General features: G+C 40.8%; 1 protein-coding gene across 9 annotated transcripts in view; it reads left to right on the forward strand.

Annotated features, from left to right (window-relative positions):
- Nucleotides 1-22,666, forward strand: part of CHID1 (chitinase domain containing 1) — a 127,120-nt gene that overhangs the window by 72,341 nt on the left and 32,113 nt on the right. Inside the window, exon 12 of one of the 9 annotated variants that reach the window (XM_083757180.1) lies at nt 12,850-12,955. The exons of the other annotated variants lie outside the window; for them this stretch is intronic. Within the exon in view, the coding sequence (XP_083613306.1) occupies nt 12,850-12,922 (73 nt within the window). The 3' untranslated portion in view covers nt 12,923-12,955. Of the gene's footprint in view, nt 1-12,849; nt 12,956-22,666 lie in introns of those variants that run through there. 9 annotated transcript variants of the gene reach the window in all.

Genomic DNA, 22,666 nt, shown 5'->3' on the forward strand with positions numbered 1-22,666 from the left:
CTAGGAATATGGCTTCTCCTGTTGAAATGGGGGTTCAGTTGCAAAATCCATGGGCTGGATCCGCACTTTCCTTGAGCAGCATTCAACTAATAGGATGTTCCCACTGGTGCAAGAGTGTAGGAGATAGTTGCAGATTTGGTCTCCAATTTTTACCCTAAAGTCCTAAAGATTGAGGGGCCTTCTGGAACACTGTAGGATGTGACTTCGGAGGCTGCAGATGAAGCGGGAATCAGCAAAGATGGCCTCCCACCATTTTAAACCTGCTCCATTGGGCTCCCTTACATCAGAAGAGCTCAGCTAGATCAGGCCAAAGGCCTGTCCATCATCCCTTTGTTACAATGGCCAACCAGATACCTATGTGAGCCATTCCATGAAGAAGTTTGTTCATTCGTGAAAGGGCAAGGTTGGTTTTTGCCCTGTAAAGTATATTGGAAACTGGAGTTCAGATAGATGGCTTCAGTGAAAAGGCCCTCAGATATCCTCAATCTTCTCCTGTACAGTGGCACCTCGGGTTACAGATGCTTCAGGTTACAGATGCTTCAGGTTACAGACTCTGCAACCCAGAAATAGTACCTCAGGTTAAGAACTTTGCTTCAGGATCAGAACAGAAATCGTGTGGCGATGGCGCAGCGGCAGCAGGAGGCCCCATTAGCTAAAGTGGTGTCTCAGGTTAAGAACAGTTTCAGGTTAAGAACGGACCTCCGGAACGAATTAAGTTCTTAACCTGAGGTACTACTGTATTTGAAATTCCACTAGGTTCATCCAAGTGGAACCAGCACCTTCCCTAATTTGGATAAGGGCTTTGAATATTAAGAGCTTCCATAGCATGTAAAAAACTACATAGTTCTAAAATCTTTACTAACACACAGGGACATTTAGCATACCAGCCAATATTTAAAATAGCTGCATCTGGCAAGTAGGAGCAGGGATAATGTTTTTAATTGCCTTAGCCAGCTGACAGGCGCTGATATTTTTTTAAGTTTTTGAAAATGATTCAAAATATGCTCAGTCATCCGAAAGGCCAAATTATGACATTTGAAAATATAACAGCCTTATCTCCAATCTTGTACATGCGGCTAAAGTATGACTGGAATGTGGATTTTTTTGGGGGGGGGGGCGGAGAAAGATAATTCTGTTTGTGTAATAAGTAAAGCAAAAACTGCCACAAACCCCCCCCCACCACCAGCAATTCAGTTACCTTAAGATTTGTTTATTCATTTTTATGAATAAATTTATTCATCTTTCTGGTCCTGGCTGTATATTCAGATGCATTTTATAGTCTGACAAGTGAAGTTATCAATAACATACATTTTGTTTTGAAAATTTGAAGAAGAGGCTTTCCGTGGATAGATTACTTATTCAAATAGGTTGTGATCCAGCCTATGAAGGATATAGCCAACTTTTATGCACAATGTCCCGAACATGTTGGCTTGATAGTCTGCTGGCATATGTTTCAGTTGCACTGGTCAAGGCAATATTTTTAACCACGCTTGTAACTAGAGAAACTCTGACCTTTAATTTTAGTCCTTTCTGTAGGTTTCAGATCCTTTTAGAGGATATACATTTGAACACTTAAGAGAGCTACGTGATTCATAGTAGAGACATACTTTTACTGGGTGCTTTGGGAACCAATCTGGGGTATAAGTATAATTTCACTTTCATTTGGAAATAATTTTGCAATATATTGATCAGGATATTTATGTGCATAAGCTGAATAACTCAACTTCCCCCAGCCTCCCACACCAAACATGACATTACATTTATATTTAGCATCTCTTGAAACATTCTTTGAACTGGAAGAAATATTCACAAGTGTTTTAAGACTTGTAGTTTGCCACTAATTTTCTTGTGGGAAGTGGTGGTAGATTTGCTTTTCACCACTATGCTCCTAACTAATACCATAACTGAATAATGCAGGTAATATCTTAAAGAATTATAATTTTGGGATGCCACTAAAAATCTTAACCTGGAATTCCTTAAATTGCTTAACCAATACATAACATATTTTTCTGTGTGTCTGTTTGCTTGGTCATGCTGTGTTAACAGTCCCTGCAATGATTCTGTCCTGTCCTCACATCTCACTAATCTCTCAACATGACTGTGGACTCATCAGCCTTGCACAGTTTGCTAAAAATACGGCATAGTCTTTTTTATGTCTGAGGATGTACAGTTCCCCAAGTTGCCTTAGGCATCACACTTATCTGGGATGTCATCTCTGTACAACCAAATAGAAACCAGACAGGGAGAAAAACAGTATTCATCTCCTTTTGCTTTTGGATGATGTAACATAAACTTTGGGAAATAATAATTGTTAAATTGAGTGTCATTTAGGATGAACGATTGCTCAGCATTAATATGGCATGATGAATGTTCATCTTGGATTGTGAGATTGGGAACTTCCTTTGTTGAACAAGAGTTGTGCATGAAAAGTATCCTAACTTCATAGGCTTTGCAGGGCCCCATCTTCTGTTTGCGCACAACTCTTTGGTATTTGAAGGGGTGACTTCAAATGTAGGAGCAGTGCCAGATTTACGTATAAGTTAAACAAGCTATAGCTTAGGGCCCTAATCTCTTGGGGGGGCCCCCAAAAATTTAAAGAAAAAAAACCCTGGATGTACATTTCCAAAATGTAAGATAAAAAACAAATAAAATAAAACCTACATACAGCAACAGTGATTTGTGTTGTGTATGGACCTATTAGGTCCATAAATTACCATATATCATATATTCAACACAAAAAAGCAACAATTTGTTGTTGACAAAGGACAGCTGGACATATCAAGGGCCCCATTACCTCCAGTAGTTTAGGGCCTCATCAAACATAAATCCAGCCCTGTGTAGGAGATGTATTAGAGATTTCACAGCATTTATGAAAAACAAAGGACTTTCTAACACATACATGGCTGTCATTGTCATAAGAGATGCTTCCCTGTGGTGAGATTGCATGTCACTGTAGTAGCAGTTTGAATGACAGAAACACACAAGTAGAGGCAATGGAGTGGATGTCTCCCATCTAATTAGAAAGGAGGACAATGATGGGGTACACCAGACCACTGACGTAGTTTGGGGGGCTGAAGGGGCCATTGTTCCTGGCACATTTTTGGGAGGGAGTGCAACCAGGCGCCCCCACAACCACCTCCCATTGGAGCCTGGCTCTAGGGTGCACCCAGCCGCACTTCCACTCCCGGGTCAGGTATAACGGAGTGGGGGAGAGTCAGTGAGCCCCCCTCCCCCCTCGGGGTGTGTGTTTGTGTGTGTGTGCTCCACATGCCTGTCCCAGGCGGCAGATGCACATGCTCCACCACTTCACCAGACCAAAATGATTGCCCCACCCCAGCATTTGCCACAGCAGCATTGGATCTCACTCAGGATAGAGACATAATCCTATTTTGCATTATATGCGAGCCTACCTAATTGGCTCTTCCCAAACTACTACATGAACCAAAATGCAGCTATTATTTGAAATATACACTCTAAACTCCTTAGCTACCGTTTTCTGAAATCTACAAGTGCCATGGTTTGACTAAACCTGGGTGTAGATGGCTTGTGGATATCATTAAGGTTCCTCCCCTCCAAGCAATAAATTTTAGCACTGGTGGTGAGATAAGTGGCATCAAATGTAAATCTTTTTTCTTGGGATTGACAGTCAGGTATTCACACAACTTCAGATCTCCATTGTCAAGTAATGGTGCTATACTTGGGCTGTCTGGATTGAGACCTTTTGGGAAAGTTTTAGGCTTGCCTCACAAGCCAGCAAAGGTAATGTTCTGCCCATTTTGTAACTTGTTTCTCAGAGTGGAGTGAATGCATCTCCCTATCATTTCCATGTCAGTTGCAATCTCTTTTTATACACATATACACCGTATTTTTCTGTGTATAAGACTAGAGGGTTTTTTTAACCAAAAAAATAGGTTAAAAATTGGGACTCATCTTATACAAAGGTAGTGCTGAGGGTACTTTCTTAATTTGGAGTCTCCCCAAATAGGGAGTGTCTTATACATGGGGGCGTCTTACACACGGAAAAATATGGTACTTTTTAATAAGTTTATCAACAGCGTACAAAGGTGAAAGTAATACAGAAGAAAGCAAAAGAGTAAAGAAAGCAATGTACATTGAACAGAGATCTTACTCAGTTTTTTGACAGAGATTTATAAACGGGTTATCATGTAAGTTTCAGTAAGGCTTAAGTACTTGAAAATGTATTTAGTTTAAAATGTCTTTCCAGAAAGATGGATGGGTTAGGCTAGGGAAACTTTGACATCTGCAGCCTCAGCAGTGTCAGATAACAGAAGTATAGTCTCTTCAATTGGAAGTAAAGCACAGACAATGATGCCTATTTATACAGAGGTATGATAATGATATGAAACTTGAAACTTAAACTGTCATTGGCTACAACCACTGGTCATTGCAATATAGGTTTAATAAAACATATGTATACAAATATATACATAATTGGTTGAAGCTTCTCATATTTTTTTTTAATTGATTTATGCCAAGAATTACCTTTAATATGGCATACCAGCCCAAAAAAATGTTCAGGTACATTTTGTAATAAAGTTGGCTTATAATTAGCGCATTGTAACTTGGGGTTCAGCAAATTATCATGAAGTTGGTCCACTTCTTTTCTTACATGTTCATTACAACTAAAAGGGAGAATGAAGTCAAGGTCAGAAGGCACTCCACATGCAAATACCTTGTAGTTGATTAAAACAATGAAATTCTCAAGAGGAATACATTGCTCATCATCTTCGGCAACTCTTGGTAACCTTGAACAAATAATTAAACATCTTGGCCTATTTTCTCATCAAGAAAATGAGAGTTTAGAGAGCATTAATTAGGCAATGCTTATAAAGGGCTTTGGAAGACTCCAAAACACATGATTAAGGACTTTCTTCTGTCTAATTCATAAGAGTTGCATATAATCCTAACAAGTAACCTGCTTGTTTCGTACTAATTTTATTTTTCCTGAAACAGTCTTTAGCAAATTAATACATAAATTCCAGGCAACATGCAATTTGCTACATTTTCATCACTAATAAATACCTTTGTGCTGTTTTGCATTCATTAAACAGTAATCAATTCCTGGTGACTGACTTAAGTTTCGGACTTACCCTGTGTGATAAATCAACAGCAAGGTTCATTAGCCTTTATAATTTCTCTGGGATGCATAAGTCATAAAAGTAATTAGTTCTTATCACACATGGTGATTGCATAATTTTATTAAAATGTATTTGGAAGCAGAGTAACTTCAGCAACCAATTAGTAAAGTTCAAGAAGTGGCAGAGTTAAATTATTCCGTGTTTGCTTCTGCTAATGAAAGGTGGCCTGTCTGTTTCTCCTGGAAGCTAGTACCCTGCCACCATGTTCAGTTTTCCCTGTGATGGATTGGGTACATGCATTACTTCTTTTCCTTAACAAAACTCCTGTTTCCTGCCATGAATGAATTGTACAGCTGTAACAGGGTGATCAATTTTCTCTCCCCTCCTAACTGGCAAATGTTCTCTCATAAGGCAGTACTGTGCTGTGCCTTGCTTTGCTTCTCTCAGTCGCTTCAGTTTCTCCCCCAAAGAGGTACACAATCAAGAAACGTACTGTTGCAAAGGAATGGAGATATTGTGGCTCCAGTCCAACTTGAGTTGCAACTCAGGCTACATTAGTCCACTGTTTCATAAACCAGGGGATGAAGTAGTAGATGAATGTCCAAACACAGCCTTGGTAACTAACTTTTAGTTAGTGGGATTGGATGAATTACAGAGCCATGGATGAGTGCTGTTGCTATGTGCTCCTTCCTTGACCCTCTCCTCTTCCCTTTCACATTCTGCTTTGCACTAAGCTCCCTGTTGTATCCGAACAGGGGAACTCAAGTTTAATATTGGTTTACAAATCTGGATAATAGATCCTGGTTTATTATCCTGGTTTGTTAACCAATATTAAGAAAGAGATCATTCAGACACAATAAGGAAGTGCAGCTTAATGCAACGTAGGCTTGCCATGACAAAGGCAGTGTTACCAAAAAGGAGCAATGCAGCAGCGAACAGAAGCTTCAGCAGCTGCAGCTGGCTGGAAAGCCAAACAGGATGTTGATGTTTGTGACTGTTACCGTGGGAAAAGGGGGCAGTCCATTCACTGTACTGAGCACCGGATGTTAGCTCAGTGTGTCATCTGACCTGTACTGGAAGTACATGGGAGGAGTTATATTCTCTCTGCTGTTAATGTAAAGAGAGTGCAGACATGTTTCTCTGTACTGCTGCAAAAGACAGAAATAAAGGCATGTAAATATATTTCTGTCTGTCTCTTTCCCCTCCCTGGGGATAGCAGGGAGGAGAGGGGAGGAGTGGTGTGTTCTTCTCACGTATGAGAAGGATCGCCGATTAGAGACCTCGCCTGTTTCCTGCCGGGAGTCGCAGGGGCAGGTCAACAAGGAAATCAGCCGGTGCCTGGAGAGTGGCACATTCCTCTGACAAGGCTTAATTCCAACAGGCAGAGCAGGAGGGTAGGAGCACACAGCTATGGTGCTTATCTTTGCCCTTATTGAACTATGAGTAATAACTAGTAATAGTCATACTCGGAGTACACCTGCTGAAATAATAAGTCCATAGATATCAGTGAGTCTAAATATGACTTCATTGGATATCAACCCATGGTTATAAAGCCATGGACAAATGTATGAATTCAGCCTAAATATCACTGAAAACAATGGAAAAGTTTTTGTTTTAAAGTTACAAATAACTCATTTCATTGGTTTCAGTGTGGCTAATTTTAGTTTGCTTTAAAAAGGCTGGATATTTGTGGGTGAAGAGGAATAGTGAACTGTTGACTTAACCTCTATTAATTGAATAAAAATCACAGAAACCACAGTCAATTAAAGATCAAGCCAAATTATCATGTTCTTGTCTCTGGAAAAATAGGCCTTCTATCTTTTATTTCAGCTATTCTCAACCTCCCTCTGTATGCATATGCATAGACAAAATTTTTTAAACAAAATTTACTTTTTTCAAAAAGTACAGTATAGTGAACTGAAAGACCCCAACAGCATGTGTTCTTTTAATTTCTCCACCTCATTCACTTTTCAGCACTAAGCTTTTTTTAAACAGAAACAAATAAACCCCAAAAAAAGGAAATAAACCATCAAAGGTTTTTAAAAGGGTCTTGTGAGTCGGATGAGCTGTTTCCTATGCTAGTTTTCCAGCTTAAAAACTTCTGATTATTGTAACATTCTTTAAAAATGACTAAAAACCCTCACCTGAAAACATGGTCATGATTAAGAGAGGTAACTGGCAAGATGTTTGTTTGTTTGGACCAGGAACCTGCTATGATGCTCTAATGGCATATGAGATTACATTGTGTGTTTCAGGTGGGGCCAGCTCCCATCATGATAAATTGGGTTAGCTTAGTTTTTTGGTATAATTATTGGTACTTAATTGTAGCTGTTGTATAAATGAGAGACATCACTTCAATCTGTTTAGGATGTTAGTGAACCAAAAAGGCCAGGACCTCAGTTGTAACTGAAATATGTTTGCTATCAGGATGATGGGAAATTATAATATGCATCCCAGGTTATTGAGACTTCCACCCATTTCCCTCTCAAATTATTATGAATCATATGCACACCTGAACTCTGAATTACAATTAAATTTGAGTTACTGTGCTAAAGAAAAATACCACCCAGAAACCTTGGACTGAAGATCAAATCACTCCGCATAATGAGACAACTGGCTTCCTTTTATCTATTTCGCTGCTTTGCTGGATAGTGGTTTTCCTCTTCCTCTGAATTGCAGATAAGCAATAATAGAATCCTTGCAGAGGCAGTATGTTTGTGGTTATCTAGGTGGATGAGAGGCAAGCAAACTTCCTGTATTTTGAAGGACTGTGCATTTTACCCTGGTATTGTTTAACACATAAAGATATTGATAAGAAAATGCCAGTTTCATATCAGCTTGTGCGAAGGAAGGAAGACAACAGGACTAACATAGCCTAAATACAAGCGTGTCTACAGCAGGGACTGCACCTTACAAAAGGGGGCACAAAGTTACGGTAGCATTTCATCATTTGCCATAGAATGTGTGGCACTTGGGAACTGTCTCAAGACACAATGGAGACTGCTAACTTAAAATCTCAGAAAAGGACCACAGACAATAGGTTTGCCAGAGCCTATTAGTCTTATACAGTTTACATAAATAAGTAAAGCAATTCCCAGCAAAGGCACAACAAAACAGAAAAGGTGGGGCTTACCAAAATACAGTGGTACCTTGGGTTAAGTACTTAATTCATTCCGGAGGTCCGTACTTAACCTGAAACTGTTAATAACCTGAAGCACCACTTTAGCTAAAGGGGCCTCCTGCTGCCGCCGCGCCGCCGGAGCACGATTTCTGTTCTCATCCTGAAGCAAAGTTCTTAACCTGAAGCGCTATTTCTGGGTTAGCGGAGTCTGTAACCTGAAGCATATGTAACCCGAGGTACCACTGTACAAAGGATACTTCTTGGGCTCCCCAAAAGACTGTGTTGCCTGATTTCACAGCTGTTTGTAAACTCAAAACTGTAATTAATATTCTTGTGCTACTACATATCCATTATTGATATTATTTTGATATTGATATTCCTGTGCTACTACGTATCTATTTTGTTTTTGTTTTGGAAAGATTAATGGAGAAACCTGGAGTATAAATAAGGCGGTCAACCCCTGATTGTGCATACATTAGGTTTTTGGCCACAGGGTGTCTCATTTGTCAGATCTGTTCACACCTTTCTATTGTAATGCTGGGAAGATCTTTTATTTTTATTTTTTTATAGAAGTGTTCTTTGATTTAAACCATCCGAACATGCAATATTAGGGCAGTGTACAATGTTAAGATATAAAACACAATACCCCCCCCCCCCACACACAAATAATCATTAAGGTGGCTGGCTATTAAAATTAAACAGCAGCCAAGGCCTATTGGCATAAAAAGGTCTTCATGAGGCACCCAGAAGATAAAAGTGAGGGTCCCTGCTGTTAGAACATTGCATACCATGGAGCTGGCGACACTAAATATATGCCTTCCAGTTGAGGCCAGGCAGGGCTGTGTAACACGGGCGGCATCTAGCACTGCTCCTCAGGGTGATGTCAGTCATTGAGCTGGGCTTTATCAATTTTGGTTACAGCAGGGCCGGGATGGGGAGCCTGTAACCCTTCAAATGTTGTTCTGCAACTCCCAGCACCCCTGATCATTGTCTGTGCTAGCTGGTCACATAGAAGTGGGAGCTCAAAAACATCTGGAAGGATGCAGGTTCCCCGCCCTGTAGTATGTGGTGCCCTCCAGATGTTCCCATCTTCCCTGAACTTTGGACATGCTGGCTGGGGCTGATGGGAGTTGAAGCAGAACAGTATATGGAAGGCACCATTTTGTCTACTTTTGCCTTAACAGGGAAAGCAGCAGCAGCAGCGAGAGTATTCCGTGCTTCTGTTTTGGTTAATATTTTCAAGTTCTCTACTTAGCAAGGCTGATCTCTGTAGTATGAAAAGCTGGGGGCAATTAGGCATTTTGGGTAGGAAGACTTCTTAAAGTATAGCCCTGTTGCAGAAACTTTTTTTTTTTTGCTCACAGGAACATAATGCCTTATATGTAGTGCCGAATATTTTCTTCCATCTTCCCTTTCTAGTTCAGTGGGATTCTTTTTCCAATTAAAAATATGCAGTTATGCTTTGCTGGAAGGCGCTCTGTATTCATGAATGAAGATTCCCCAAAGCTTTTGGAATATATATATATATATGAATGAAAAGGGCATAGATGACTTGGCAGTTATCTGTTACTATCTAAGATTGCTTCCTTTTCTTGAACTTATATCATTTACCATTAAATTTATTGTATATCCAGCAATGCAAGAGGGATTATCATTAACTGTTTGAGCATACTGTAGTTTGGGAATATTTTTAAAAACTGCAAACTGGAAGATTGAGCTCAAGTTCTCAGGATAATGTGCAGCCAAATCCTATGTGTTGTCAGTACATCTGGCTGTTAACCAGAAGGTTGGTGGTTCGAGCCCACCTAGGATTCCTGCATTGCAGGGGATGGACTAGATGACCCTTGGCTGCCCTTCCAACTCTACAGTTTGATGAAGTAAATCCAATGGGGCTTATTTCTAGGTGGGGATGCATTATTATTTTGCGTTGTTTTATTTTATAAATTTGTACTACTTTTTACAAAGATGTCTTATACAAATATATAAAATAGAGAACAGCCAACACAAATGTTTAAAAACCAAAAACACATAAAATAGATAAAAAGTATAGCCCTGCATCCAACATAGAACTTCATAAATGTTTTGTAAATACAAGGATTTCTGCTTGGGCAGCAGAATTTGAGGAGAGAAGGCCCATCACACAAGCAGAAATGTTGGCGCTAATGGGACTCACTAGTAGAATACTGCCCATAAAACACAGAAATGCTAATTTTTTCATCCAATGCCAGCAATAACAAGGAAAATATCCTGCACACACCCCAATATATATAAAAAAACACAGAACAGGCCATAAATCACTCCACATTAAGTTCCCAAAGCCCAGGAAAATGAGAAATTTTTTTGCCTGGCACCAAAGAGCTAAAAATGTTGTTGCCAGGCATGCTTCTTTGGGGAGAACATTCCACATTTGGATTGGGGTGGACATCTTGGATATCCAGTAAGCTCTGCTTACTTGCTCAACATAGGTTTACTTTGAAGTCCATGATGACAGACCCATGGGAATGCTTCCAATCCTAGGGAATAATGCAGTTAAGTAGATGAGTGTGGGGTACTCTAGGATTTTCCTAAAAGCTATACAGAAAGCAGAGCATTTATCAATGCATTGCTCATTAAGCATAATGTGAATTGATTTTAAACAATGACATACATAGCCTACTTTTGTAACAGGTCATTTAGTCAAGGCTAGGATCTGTGTCACAAACCCATTACACTCAACAGTGTGCTAGTGTCCAGTACTAATATTTTCTTAGAGTGGAGGTGAGAAAACTGTAGCCGTTCAGATGGTTGGGCTGAACATCAACCCTGAACATTGGCTGTGCTGGCTGGGGCTCATTGGGTTGGGGACACAGGTTCCCTACCTGGTCTACCACCAGTGGTTGAACCTCCATGACCTGTCAGTGGAGGGTTTAGTCCCATTGACTTTTCATAGTTTGTGAGAGTTGGACTGGGCTCTGTTTACTGGAGTTGAACTATAAAAAGTGTGGGGTTTTTTGAACCTTACATATTTGCCTGATGCACTCTGCTGAAGCTACAAATTTCAGTTGTTTGGTTGGTTTCTCAAAAATTTCTTTCAGCACTCATGCACTAGAGGGAGCTGCTATTCTACTAGTGATGGAGCTAAAATTTCATTTTTTAAAACAGAGCACACATAAGCCTCCCCCATTTATTTATTTATTTTCCTTCTCATTTCTAAATGGGGGGTATCCTACCTGCAAACCTTCTGGTGTCCCTAGGGCTAGAAGGGACTTCTGTGGCATGTAGGAAAATCCTGTCTCTTCTCCCCACTTCCAGTTGCACTGCTCTCATGCTACCAACTCCCCTGCCCTAAGATATTTTAAACTTTGAGGTCAGGTCATGCTATGTTGCTATTAGTGTGATGTGCAATTGCGTGTGCGTCCATACGGACATCCACATCGGGATGCACATCCAAGGGTGCATTACACTGAAAGAAGGGTAGTGCAAACTGATGCCACCCATTCAGGTTAATACATACACTCTGTGGTCCATGTGATTTAGATAGATCTGTGTTTCCTGATTCAGTGAGTGATGTGCATGCAACAACTGCTTCTGTATGCATATTTCCTTGGTTGGATTGGGCAAGGAAATGTGGGAAGGTAAGAGGAGGAGACATGCAACAACTAGATGATCCTCAAGAACCCTTCCATCTCGATGATTCTGTGGCATGATACAGACCTATAATGGGAGGGGTAAAGTAGCAGAAATCTGGAGGGCTGCCATCCATTAGCAAAAGTGCCTTCTGCTCACACAAGCATCTTTGGGTCCACCCAATTATTTCCAGAGAACAAGAACATTGCTTTCAACTTTTCTCTCTCTCCATTCCCCCCCCCCCCAATCAAGTAGAGCAAGGTTGGTCAACCTTCTTAGGCCAGTGGGTACATTTCAGATTTTGAGAGTGTGCCATGAGCACCAGTCACAAAATGGCTGCTAAATTCCAGATTTGTTTTCTCCCAAGAAAATTGCACTTGCCAGACGTACCCCTTTGGCATCAGACAAAGGGCAAGCTTAGGCCTGGTGTCTATCTTTGGAAGAAATAAATAACAGAATAGAAATCAAGAATTAGAATTCTTTTTTCTTCTATTAAGCTATTTCAGGTTATAACAGGTTCTACTCTGAATTCCTGTTCAGTCTTTCTATTCTCTTGGTGTCTACTGCCCCAGCAAATTGCCTGGCTGTGTATATTATATTCACACGCTAGCAATTTGGACATACCATACATTTCTATTATCATGAATTATCTCTTCATGATTTATCTTCTACTGTATACGTCGTCTTGTATATCTGCCATGTGTTCAGTCTGTGTCGTACACTTATTGTAGTAGGCTCTGGCCTATGAAAACTTAGACCACTATTAAATAGTTTGTTTCTCAGGGGATATGCTTTAATTGATGCATGCTAACATTGCTACCCTTATTAACTGATAGGTTGTAATACTGTTTTGACATTGAAATTAAACAGTTGCTGCAAATTCTGTTGAAATCACAGTACTTTGCCTTGCTTTCCCAGTAAAAATGTCAAGAGATCTGATCACAGATCTCCTGTGTTGCATATTTAGTTTGACCCCTACACATACATGGATTTACCAACTGGACTTTTCTTGATCTATTACAGTGCCTGCAATTTCCCACAGAACCATGCAATCAAAAGCATTTTACGTGAATCCACCATGCTGTTCTTGTATTGATGCACAAGCGGGAGAAATTGCCCGCTGATAGAGTATTGCCAGTGTGAATGGCATATCTACGTTGCAACTGGTTTCTGATTGAAAGGAGTTATTACATAGTGAGTGTAATGCGTATTATCTGGCCAAAGTTAGACTTTGAAGTCTCAGTGTTTTCAGTTGGAAGAGAGTTAAGCATGTCTAAACCTCCCTTTGACATCTATAGGATTCAAAGGTGCTTAACTTTGTTAAGCGTCAGTGGACATTTCTGAGTCCCTGCATCTTTATTTTCATACAGGTAGCTGCATTTTATGCAAAATAGCAGTCTTATTCCCTCTAAGTGGGTTGCTGGTTTGGGGATGCATAGGTTAGTGAAGCTGCAAACAGGACAGGATTACAGACCAGAAATACCTCCTAGATTGGCTGAAAAATATATTTTAGAAGAATGTATACACACACACACACACACACACACACACACACAGGGCTGAGGACTAGCCTTTCAGATGGCCACTTCACATGGCTCTCATGCTACTAAAAAGCATTGGCAGTAGCAACCTGTGAAGAAAACGGGCCGCTATAAAAAATAATAATAATCTTTTAAGTGTTTTGTAAGGAGATGGGGGGATTAATTTTTGGCTTGATTCATGACTTGAAGGATCCAGAAAAATAACTTGGAAGGTGCCACAAATTAATCAAGGGAAGATAAGATATATCATAGGCAATTGTTTTCTGTGAAGCTTTTGAAATGTTTGTGGATTGAGGGGCAAATCAAAGGCAACTCCATGCTGTCATTTAGCCAGGGTTTTCCTTGACATTCAGATCAGGAGGATCTCAGAAAACGGGACAACCCTGTTGCAGTGGAGAATGAAGAAAGGAGATCTATGTAGGTCTTTAACTTAGGGACTGCCTAGTGAGGGAAAAGCTGGGTGCACTTAACCCATTTTACTTTGCTCCATTTGGGAAATTGCTTTGTGTGCATGCAACCATACATTTACACTTTATTTCCTAAGAACAAACATCATTATCTTCCCAGTGATCTTTTAATATTACTCCACAAAACCTCAAACCATTTAATTTAAGCCGCCCCATGCACCAAGAGACACAAGGGAGTCTTAGATTGTTTGGTGAAAGGCAGCCTGGAGGAATAAAGACATTTCACCTGGCGGCAGCAAAACATAAACAGGGAGGGAAGGCACACTGGGGAGCAACACTGCTTTGGCCGGATCTCCCTTCCCTGCAGAGTTTAATCTGGAGTGCCGTGACACAGCCTTCCCCTTGATTCCTTTGAGCCTGGGGGAGGGGGTGTAAAGAGATGGAGGGAATAAGGCTCAGAGAACTGAACCTTCAAGATCCTTGAGGAATGCATGGCCTCAGGTTGTACCTCCCCCCATATCTTTTAAGTTCGAAGATGGAGAATTTCTCCTCAATATGGAAAGCTTTCTTGAAGAACTTCTTGGAGGGACCTTATCTTTTTTTCAAGAAATCTCTCTATAAACTAATATATTCATGTGCATTATTCATATTACCGTGTCATTTTCAACTGCATCTTTCAACATGTAATTCTTTCTTCTTTTTGTCCCAAGTCCTAGACACTAAGAATAGTTGAGCCAAAGCTGTGCAAGAGTCCCCAAGCCATGTGGTTTCTAAGGCTGCAGGGAACTAAGGTCAAAACTAAAGATACCCATAAGTCTTTGCTTGCTTCACTGATAGTTATGTAATCATTATTGTATTGTCACCACCATAGGTGCTTAAAGATCCAGAAAGCAGAGAGCTTTCAGAGGGTATAAGAAGGGTATTGGTCTAAGCGTGTAGCTTTTTGGATTGGTGAGGTTTCTTTGTTTGGCCAAGCACACTGAAAGTTAGGCAGCTCCCAAGGGACTGAAGCTTTCTTGGGTTTACGTACAGTTCTCTGGAGCCACCCCCTTTCTTGGAGGGAGGTGGGGAGCTTTCTAGTGTACAGCATGCTTGGACCTGGACAAAAACAGACTTACGGTACTTTCTGAGAAGCACTTTTAATTTTTGTGTGCTTTGCTTAGCCCTCCCTCCTCATAGGTGTGCTTGCAGATGCTCTTAGAAAGCAGCCTGAGAACGCTGCTATTTTATGTGCTTGTGCAGGATCTTGCTTCATTTTCTTAGTGAGAGAAGAGCTTAGGGAAATGATGCTTGATTTGGAACTAACCTGGGCACATTCATATTCCAGGTGAGGTGATTGTGTAGATCATGGCATCCTTTGCTGCAAGGGTGGCGACAATGTTCGTGTATCTAGTACCCAGGAATAATCTAGGTACCGTACTTTTCCGTATTTAAGACTCTGTTTTTTTCTTCAAAAATCATGCTGAAAAGTGGGAGTCGTCTTATACATGGGTAGTGACTAGGGTAGACATTTGATTGGTTGCTGCTGCAGCTGTCAACAACTATTGTGCATTTTATTGGTTGTTGTGTCAATGGGTGGTGTCAATTGAGTGACGCTCTGGCAGTTGGGCGGGCGATTGGTAGCTTCTGCCAGCGATGTGACAGATGGGAGGTGGATTTTGTGGTGTGTGCGGATGAGCGATTTTTGGCAATTCCCCTTAGCTCAACAACTCTGTTCCATCTCCCCCCATTTTCTTAAATTTGACTCCCCAAAAATTATACACGGGTGTCTTTTAGACGGAAAAGTATGGTATATCCTTACTGTGCAAATTTCTATAAGTAAGCTGCCTGTTAATGGCTCAGGCTACAATTCTTGATAGCAATACGGGTGTGGAAGATACATGCATATACACTTTTTTTAAAAGAAAAGAAAAGAAATCGCACACTTGCCTGTTGGACTAGGCAAGCTGCTTTTCTTTTCGAATGTCTTTCCTCTTCAGCCACATAATCAGCTATGCTAAAAGCATTTGATATATCTCCGCACTATGTTATGAAAGCCCTTCCTTAATATATGGTGGCATTGTGGTTTTCAAATAAGTAGCTAACATAATCTTGGTGAAAACCAGCAAATGCATGGTGTCGTTTTACTGGCAGTCAAAGTCTGTTATCTTCAAAAATAAAAAATCCAAATTAAGATTAATCCCAATAATTTGACCATTTACTTCCAAGATTTGCAACCACAACCTCTTCATTGAATTACAGTTTCACCAAAGATGCATGAATTTGAAATACTATTTAGAGCACATGAACCAATTGGTTTTGAAGAATTCTGTTTATTCCAACACAAATCGTCTGCTGCCTTAACTGCCTAGTATTGAAGCTGCTGAAAACCGTAACAAACTGATGAAATTTTAATACTTTTATGACTGGCATCTTTTATACAAGCTCCTAAATCAATAATTCTTATCAACATCTCTCAACAAGCAAATTTTTAAAGGGTACTTTTCTTAATAAATGTCTTGTTCAACAACTGCCTTCTTAATTAGTTGGCTGACGCAGCAATAATTAATGCTTAACACGTTTTCCCAGCAAGTGATTCCAGGCAGGCCTCTCAATGCTCTCCTCCTTGGGAGAATTTAGGATAAGTGCCACATGTTCGATGGCTAAGCAATTTAAAATTCCATCATCAGTCATCATTTTGCAGGATGACTGGGTGTAATTATGCATCATGGCTGCCTGTTGATCACTGCAACTCTCAGGCTACAAATTGCTATTTTTCCAAGCAAGGTAGTTTAACCTATTTATTCTAATAGAGACCTTCTAAAATCTATGAAAATGTGCATTTATGCAGGGGTACCTTCTTCCAAATTGAGGTGAACACTGGAAATAAACTTTAGTGTACAGTCTAATTGAAGCATTTCACCAGAAGTTGATATCATTTGTTCTTAGACCAGCAGAGAGTAGGATCAACAATCAAAGTCAATTCATCTTAAGTAAACAAGCTTATTTCCTCTTTCTTTACAGAGAACAATACTCTGCATCTCATTTCTTAGGTGCCAGTTTTTTGGTGTGTGTTTTTATGGGATTGCTTGGATCTAGGTTGGCCTTGGCAAAGTAAATTACTTTACCATTAACCTGTCGGTCACTAGACAAGAATGGTATTTTCTATGGATTGCAGCATGTCCAGACTGCTTTTTTCTCTTTTTCTTTTAAAAGCTACAGTCTTACCATTCTGTCAAGATGGGCTAACCTGTCAAAAACAGTCCCACTGTAAAGAGTGACCTGTCAAGTGTTAAGAATGGATAAACTGAAAAGAACAATATATGGCTTACTGAACAAATGCTCGAGGGGGGAAATTGGGATATAGTCTGTAGAGCCCAATGCCCTGATGCTTTGAAAATAACAGGGAAGTGCAGTATGGGCAAGAGAAAACTTAATTAACACTTGCCACTAGTAATAGAAACAAAAAGGGAAAATAGCATGTAAGAAGCAAACACACGAACTAAGTTAACCAATGTAACAGCAGAAGGATGCATTAAATGTGCATAAGTAATTATGAATTCATGGTATCACTTGCCTGGAAAAAGAATATCAGTTTAAAAGTAAATTTGATATTTACATTTCTCTTAATCTTAAACATCTGTGCACCGTTAACGTAGAAGCTTAAGTGTTAAATTTCGCAGAGTAATTCAAGTTACTAGATCAGTTGTATGAGTGTTTTAGAGCATCATTTAACTTTCTCTGTTAGTTCCCCACCCGTGTGGTGGGCGATGGAGAGATTGTGACTACAATCTACAATGGTGCATGGAATCTGCAATAGGTTCTCTGGGGTTATTGTTGTTGTTTTATATAGAATTTCCTTAATTGAAAGCTTTTCTAAGTGAAACTTAGAAACTTTAAAAAGTGAAACAGCATATGTGTACAAGACCCAGTGCTTTTATTTTATGTGAGCTTGAAAAGCAGCTTGCATTGGCGGGGGGGGGGGGGGGGAGTGGGAGCTGTTGAGAAGAGAATGCTCTAAGAAATATAGGGTTGTGTACTTACACTGTGTGAGTGCTGCTCCGGGTCCCATTAAACTTTATTTAGAAATGTCAAGGTTTACATATGGTCACTGCTCTCATTAAAATGTTAATGCTGCTTAACTGCTCAAATAAAGTATGTCTTAAGTACACAGTGCTGGTGAGAACATTTTTGAACCGTCTGTTGTTGTTTTTTAATAGGACTCCTGAATTATTCAGTGAGCTCACAGGTACATGGCACAGTTATTCTCAAATTGTGTTTACCCAGTAGCTTAAATGCCACCCACTGTGACGTTTGTTAGCACACCCGTCTGAGGGCCCTGCACAATGCAGAGGGGATGGTGATCTCTAACAAAGGGTGTGTTCACACCTCTCTGACAGCAGAAACTGAGCAGTAATTTAGGCTGTGTTTATATTACCAATTAGTCTGCATCCAGTTGTCTTCCATTGCTGGTTTTTGAAGCTTCATGCATATGACATTAGCAACAATCAATATCGATTCTGCAGTTCCTTGAGAAATACAGTTGTTTGATGTGTTTTTCCTCAAACCAGCTTCAGTTCAGCTGGGAAACTTGAGCCACATTCACTTCCCAGTTAAGCCAGGTGCGTACATTTGAGAGCGCCAATGCACATGCATGGAGGAACACACCTGTGCAGATGACAGCTTCATAAATAGGAGCTCCAGAGGGGTTGCAGGTTTGGGAAAACTGAACAGGTAGCAAAGGTGAAGACATCCCCAACCCCTCACTGTGTATGGCAAGGTGCAAATGTGAATTGAAATGCAGAGGGGGGTAGGCAGAGGGAATGGCTTCACTACATTTTAAGTGGCTAATGTGTATCTTATTTTTCCATGCATTAGACAAGATTTTTTGACTCAAAAAATGGGGTCGTCCAGTACACAGATAGTGGCATGGGGAAGAGAAGCTGTGTGCTGCCAGCCAGCCGGTTGGCAGAAGTGCACATTCCTCCTATGCCACTGTGCAGGGGAAACACCCCCTGGATCATTTCCTGTGCGCAGCAGCATCAGGGGAAGTTGCGCTCCCGCCAACCGGCAGGCGGGTGGGAGCGCAACTCCCCCTGATGCCACTGTGCACAGGAAACACTGCTGCCAACCGGCTGGCGGCCAGGAGCGCAACTTCCCCTGATGCCACTGTGCGCGGGAAAAGATTTAGGGAGCCTTTCCTGCCTGCAGCTGCGTGGGGGGAGAAGCTCAACAACTTTGGGCCATTTCCCCTCATTTTCTTAAAATTCAGTCCCCCAAAATAGAGGGGGGTATTATACATGGGGGCGTCTTATAGACGGAAAAATATGGCATATAGCATCAGCAATAAAGTGCTTACATTTGATAGGTAATGCAAGTGAAGTGGAAGGAATAGGTTTAATCCCCACTGAGGGCAGCGTGTACAGCACAAGTGCTTTACTACTGAAGTAACTTCTGCAGCAAACTACTTCTGTTTGAGAAATAAGTAAATATATATAGTTTTTTGGCCTAAGGACTCCCACGGTAGGTACAAATGAACCCAGGGAATTCTAAGCATACATTGTGAACTATAATCTGTTCAATCTTTGAGGAAAGCCTTGGCAATTGAAAATGTACAACTGGCAATCTGATATCACCAAGTTAGCACTGTTACATCACTTCCACGAGTGGAACTGTTCCTTAAAATAGATGGTGGAGCGATTTGGAAGTTGGTAGATTAAAAGAACACATCCCAAAGTGCAGAGTTTAAAATATGCCCCTGCACATTCTACCAGCTGTAATCTTTTTTTCTTTTTTTGTAAAGAAAAAAATATTGGAAGATTTTTCTTCCAATGTGCAACAGACAATTTTTCTTGCACCATTATAGATCATTCCTGTCTCGAATGCTGAAGAACCACAGCATTTTTCACATTCCAGCCAAAGTGCATCTTCTACATACAGCACCCTTCAGAAATCATAGAAGTCCCCCCCCCCCCCCTTGAACCTTTTCTCTCATGGTTAAATACATCAGAATGTGTGTTGCTTTAAGGGCCTGGCTACCTTAATTTATGTTTATGCTGGCTACCTTTTTATTTATGTTCAGGGGTTTGATGCCACAATTTTAAATAAAATTGCTCATTCTTTGCTAATCCCATATGTAATTGGAGCCCTGTTATAAACAGTGGTATTGCCAGTGCACTGGGAGGCATGTAAGAAGAACTGACAGTGACTTGGCATGGTGTAGCACAAACACATGTGCATATGGACTGCTGGAGCTTGGAGATCTGAAGCCATGCCTCTCAGGCTAGGAGCAAGTACAGAAAGAAGATCAGCCCCTTTGTGGTCTTTACTCTCTACTAGAGAGCCAATGTGGAACAGTGGTGGACTCGTAATCTGGTGAACTGGGTTTACGTCCCTGCTCCTCCACATGCAGCTGCTGGGTGACCTTGGGCTAGTCACACTTCTCTGAAGTCTCTCAGCCTCACTCACCTCACAGAGTGTTTGTTGTGGGGGAGGAAGGAAAAGGAGAGTGTAGCTGCTTTGAGACTCCTTAGGGTAGTGATAAAGTGGGATATCAAATCCAAACTACTACTACTACTACTACTACTACTACTCTTCTTCTTCTTCTTCTTCTTCTTCTTCTTCTTCTTCTTCTTCTTCTTCTTCTTCTTCTTCTTCTTCTTCTTCCTTCCCCATTTTATCCTGTATCTGCCTGTCACTGTATCTCCTTTGCAATAACCACCTGTATGATTTTTTTCAAGGTCACAGCCACTTTATCAAAATAAATCTTCTCAATGCTCTCACCAGCTCAGCAGCAGACCAACATTACTTGTGATGCTTCTTAGGGCTCTGTCAGTAGATCAATGGCCATGCTGTCGCTGTCTGGCAACGCTGATTTGGCACTGGTGGCAACAATGAAAAGTGGAAAGCCCTGGAAGTGCACACTTTCAGAGCCATTTTAGGTGTTGGTATCATCATCTTCTAGGCCCAAAGGAAAGGCAGTATTCACTTCTGTGATTTTTATCCAGTAAGGTGCTGTTGGATCTCTCTGACCTTGTGTAGCAACATAAGATTTACCTTTAACCACCTGTAAAGGCTGTAGTTCTGTTCAGGATTTAAATGTATAGAAATTAAGTTTCTCCAGTTTAGAAGAGACTGCACTTCTCCTTTTCTGCGCGCGCGCGCACACACACACACACGGGGGGGGGGAGGGAGAGAGAGTCTTGATTGAAATTTCAGGATGTGCAAAGCTGATTATTATTTGATGGAAATCAGCTTAATGTCTGTAGCATCTGAAATGGAAGCTTTCTAGTAAAATATACAGCTAAGGTTGATTGCTCTGAACAAAATGATGAGCAGAGAAATATCTATCATAATAAAACCTTACACTGATTGGGCAGATGGTAGCTTAACACAACTTAGGGGAAAATAGAAGAGATAGAATGGCTTTTTGTGTAACACAAAGAGAAGCCCACCAAGGTTTTCTGGCCTTAATAGCCACCCAGAAACTTGGGGTCAACAGCTATCTGCCCGTCCCTTAAGGAGCAGCATATTGCACTTGGCCTCAGGCTGTGCGTCTGAATCTTAACATGAGGTTAGAGATGATCCCCACATCCACCTTATGGAAGACAGAAGGGCAGTGTTCCTGCTGTGCTTTAAATGCCCACAAAAACAAGCTCTCCAGCTTGCAGCTGCAAAGGGATGGGTAGGGATTGCCCAGCAGTTCCACTGCATTTCAGAGGCTTTGGGAGGGCTTTGGAATCCATTGCAAAGGAAGCAGACGATAGCTGTCCTTTTGCATTGCAGTTCTTTCCATGTGCCTTGGAAGCACGGGACAAAGACAAACCCCAGCCTTCTTATTTAATTTCAAGCTGGAGTGTGTGTGTGTGTGTGTGTGTGTGTGTGTGTTGGGAAGACTGTTCATACCATTGAGTTGTGCTTTCAGGCACCTCTGAATTGCAGTGCAACAGCAGGGAGATTCTCTGCATCGAGGATGCAGTTCCTTATGCATACCACAATGAGCATGGAAGTCATAACCCCTCTCTTAACACAAGTTATCTGAATGCAGCCCTGATGTACTTTCTTGTAATTTCCAGCTGTTACAGGGGTCACTAAACACACAGTCCTTATAGGTGTTTTAAAATCCATGTTCATTATTGACCAAGGTGGTGCTCCTTGAATCAGAGATTCTGCAAACAGTAATAGAAAATTCAGACTTCCCTACCAAGGGCTGCCATACTGAAAAGAACTCTTGTGTGAAAGACTTCAAGCAAAGCGAAAGATGAAAGTTGGTGTTGATTAATTTTGACATGACAAAGTTCTGCTCATCTTCAAAGAGCATTTGTCTCGTTCTATTTTTGAAGGTAGTAGAGGGCAGGGGATGAAGGTCACCCACTTGGAAGAACAATAGCGTTGGGGTACTTGCAAAATGAAATTGAAAAGGAGGAAGGCATCCACTATGAGGGCTTTACCAGAAATGGACAAAACCTGTTTGTGAGATCCTTATTTGTAAAAGATGATAGATAAATGATAGATAAATAGTGTACGTTGCCTGGTACTGAACTGAAAATGGAAGCAGGTAGAAATATAAATACCACAAGATTTCTCAAGTTACAGAAGAAGGGGATATTGACATTGGCTTGTTTCCCCCCACAAAAAAGGAGAGGGAATTTTTTAAAAAAAAAATCATTTCCAATGCTACCAGAACTGGAGGGCACATAATGAACTGTAAAAGAAAATAGCAAATGTATGATCATGCTATGCTGCACCTCTTCTCAATAAGAAGGTTTTTTCTAATGTGTAGCAAACTCTTTTTTTGCTGGTTGAGAATGTAGAGCTACATGGTACGGTTGATGCCGTACACGACAGCTCCAACTATATAATAATAATAATAATAATTTATACCCCACTTTCCCCAGCCAGAGCCGGGCTCAG

This window comes from Podarcis gaigeae (assembly GCF_964106915.1).
Source record: "Podarcis gaigeae genome assembly, chromosome: 1".
Classification (NCBI taxonomy): Eukaryota; Metazoa; Chordata; class Lepidosauria; order Squamata; family Lacertidae; genus Podarcis; species Podarcis gaigeae.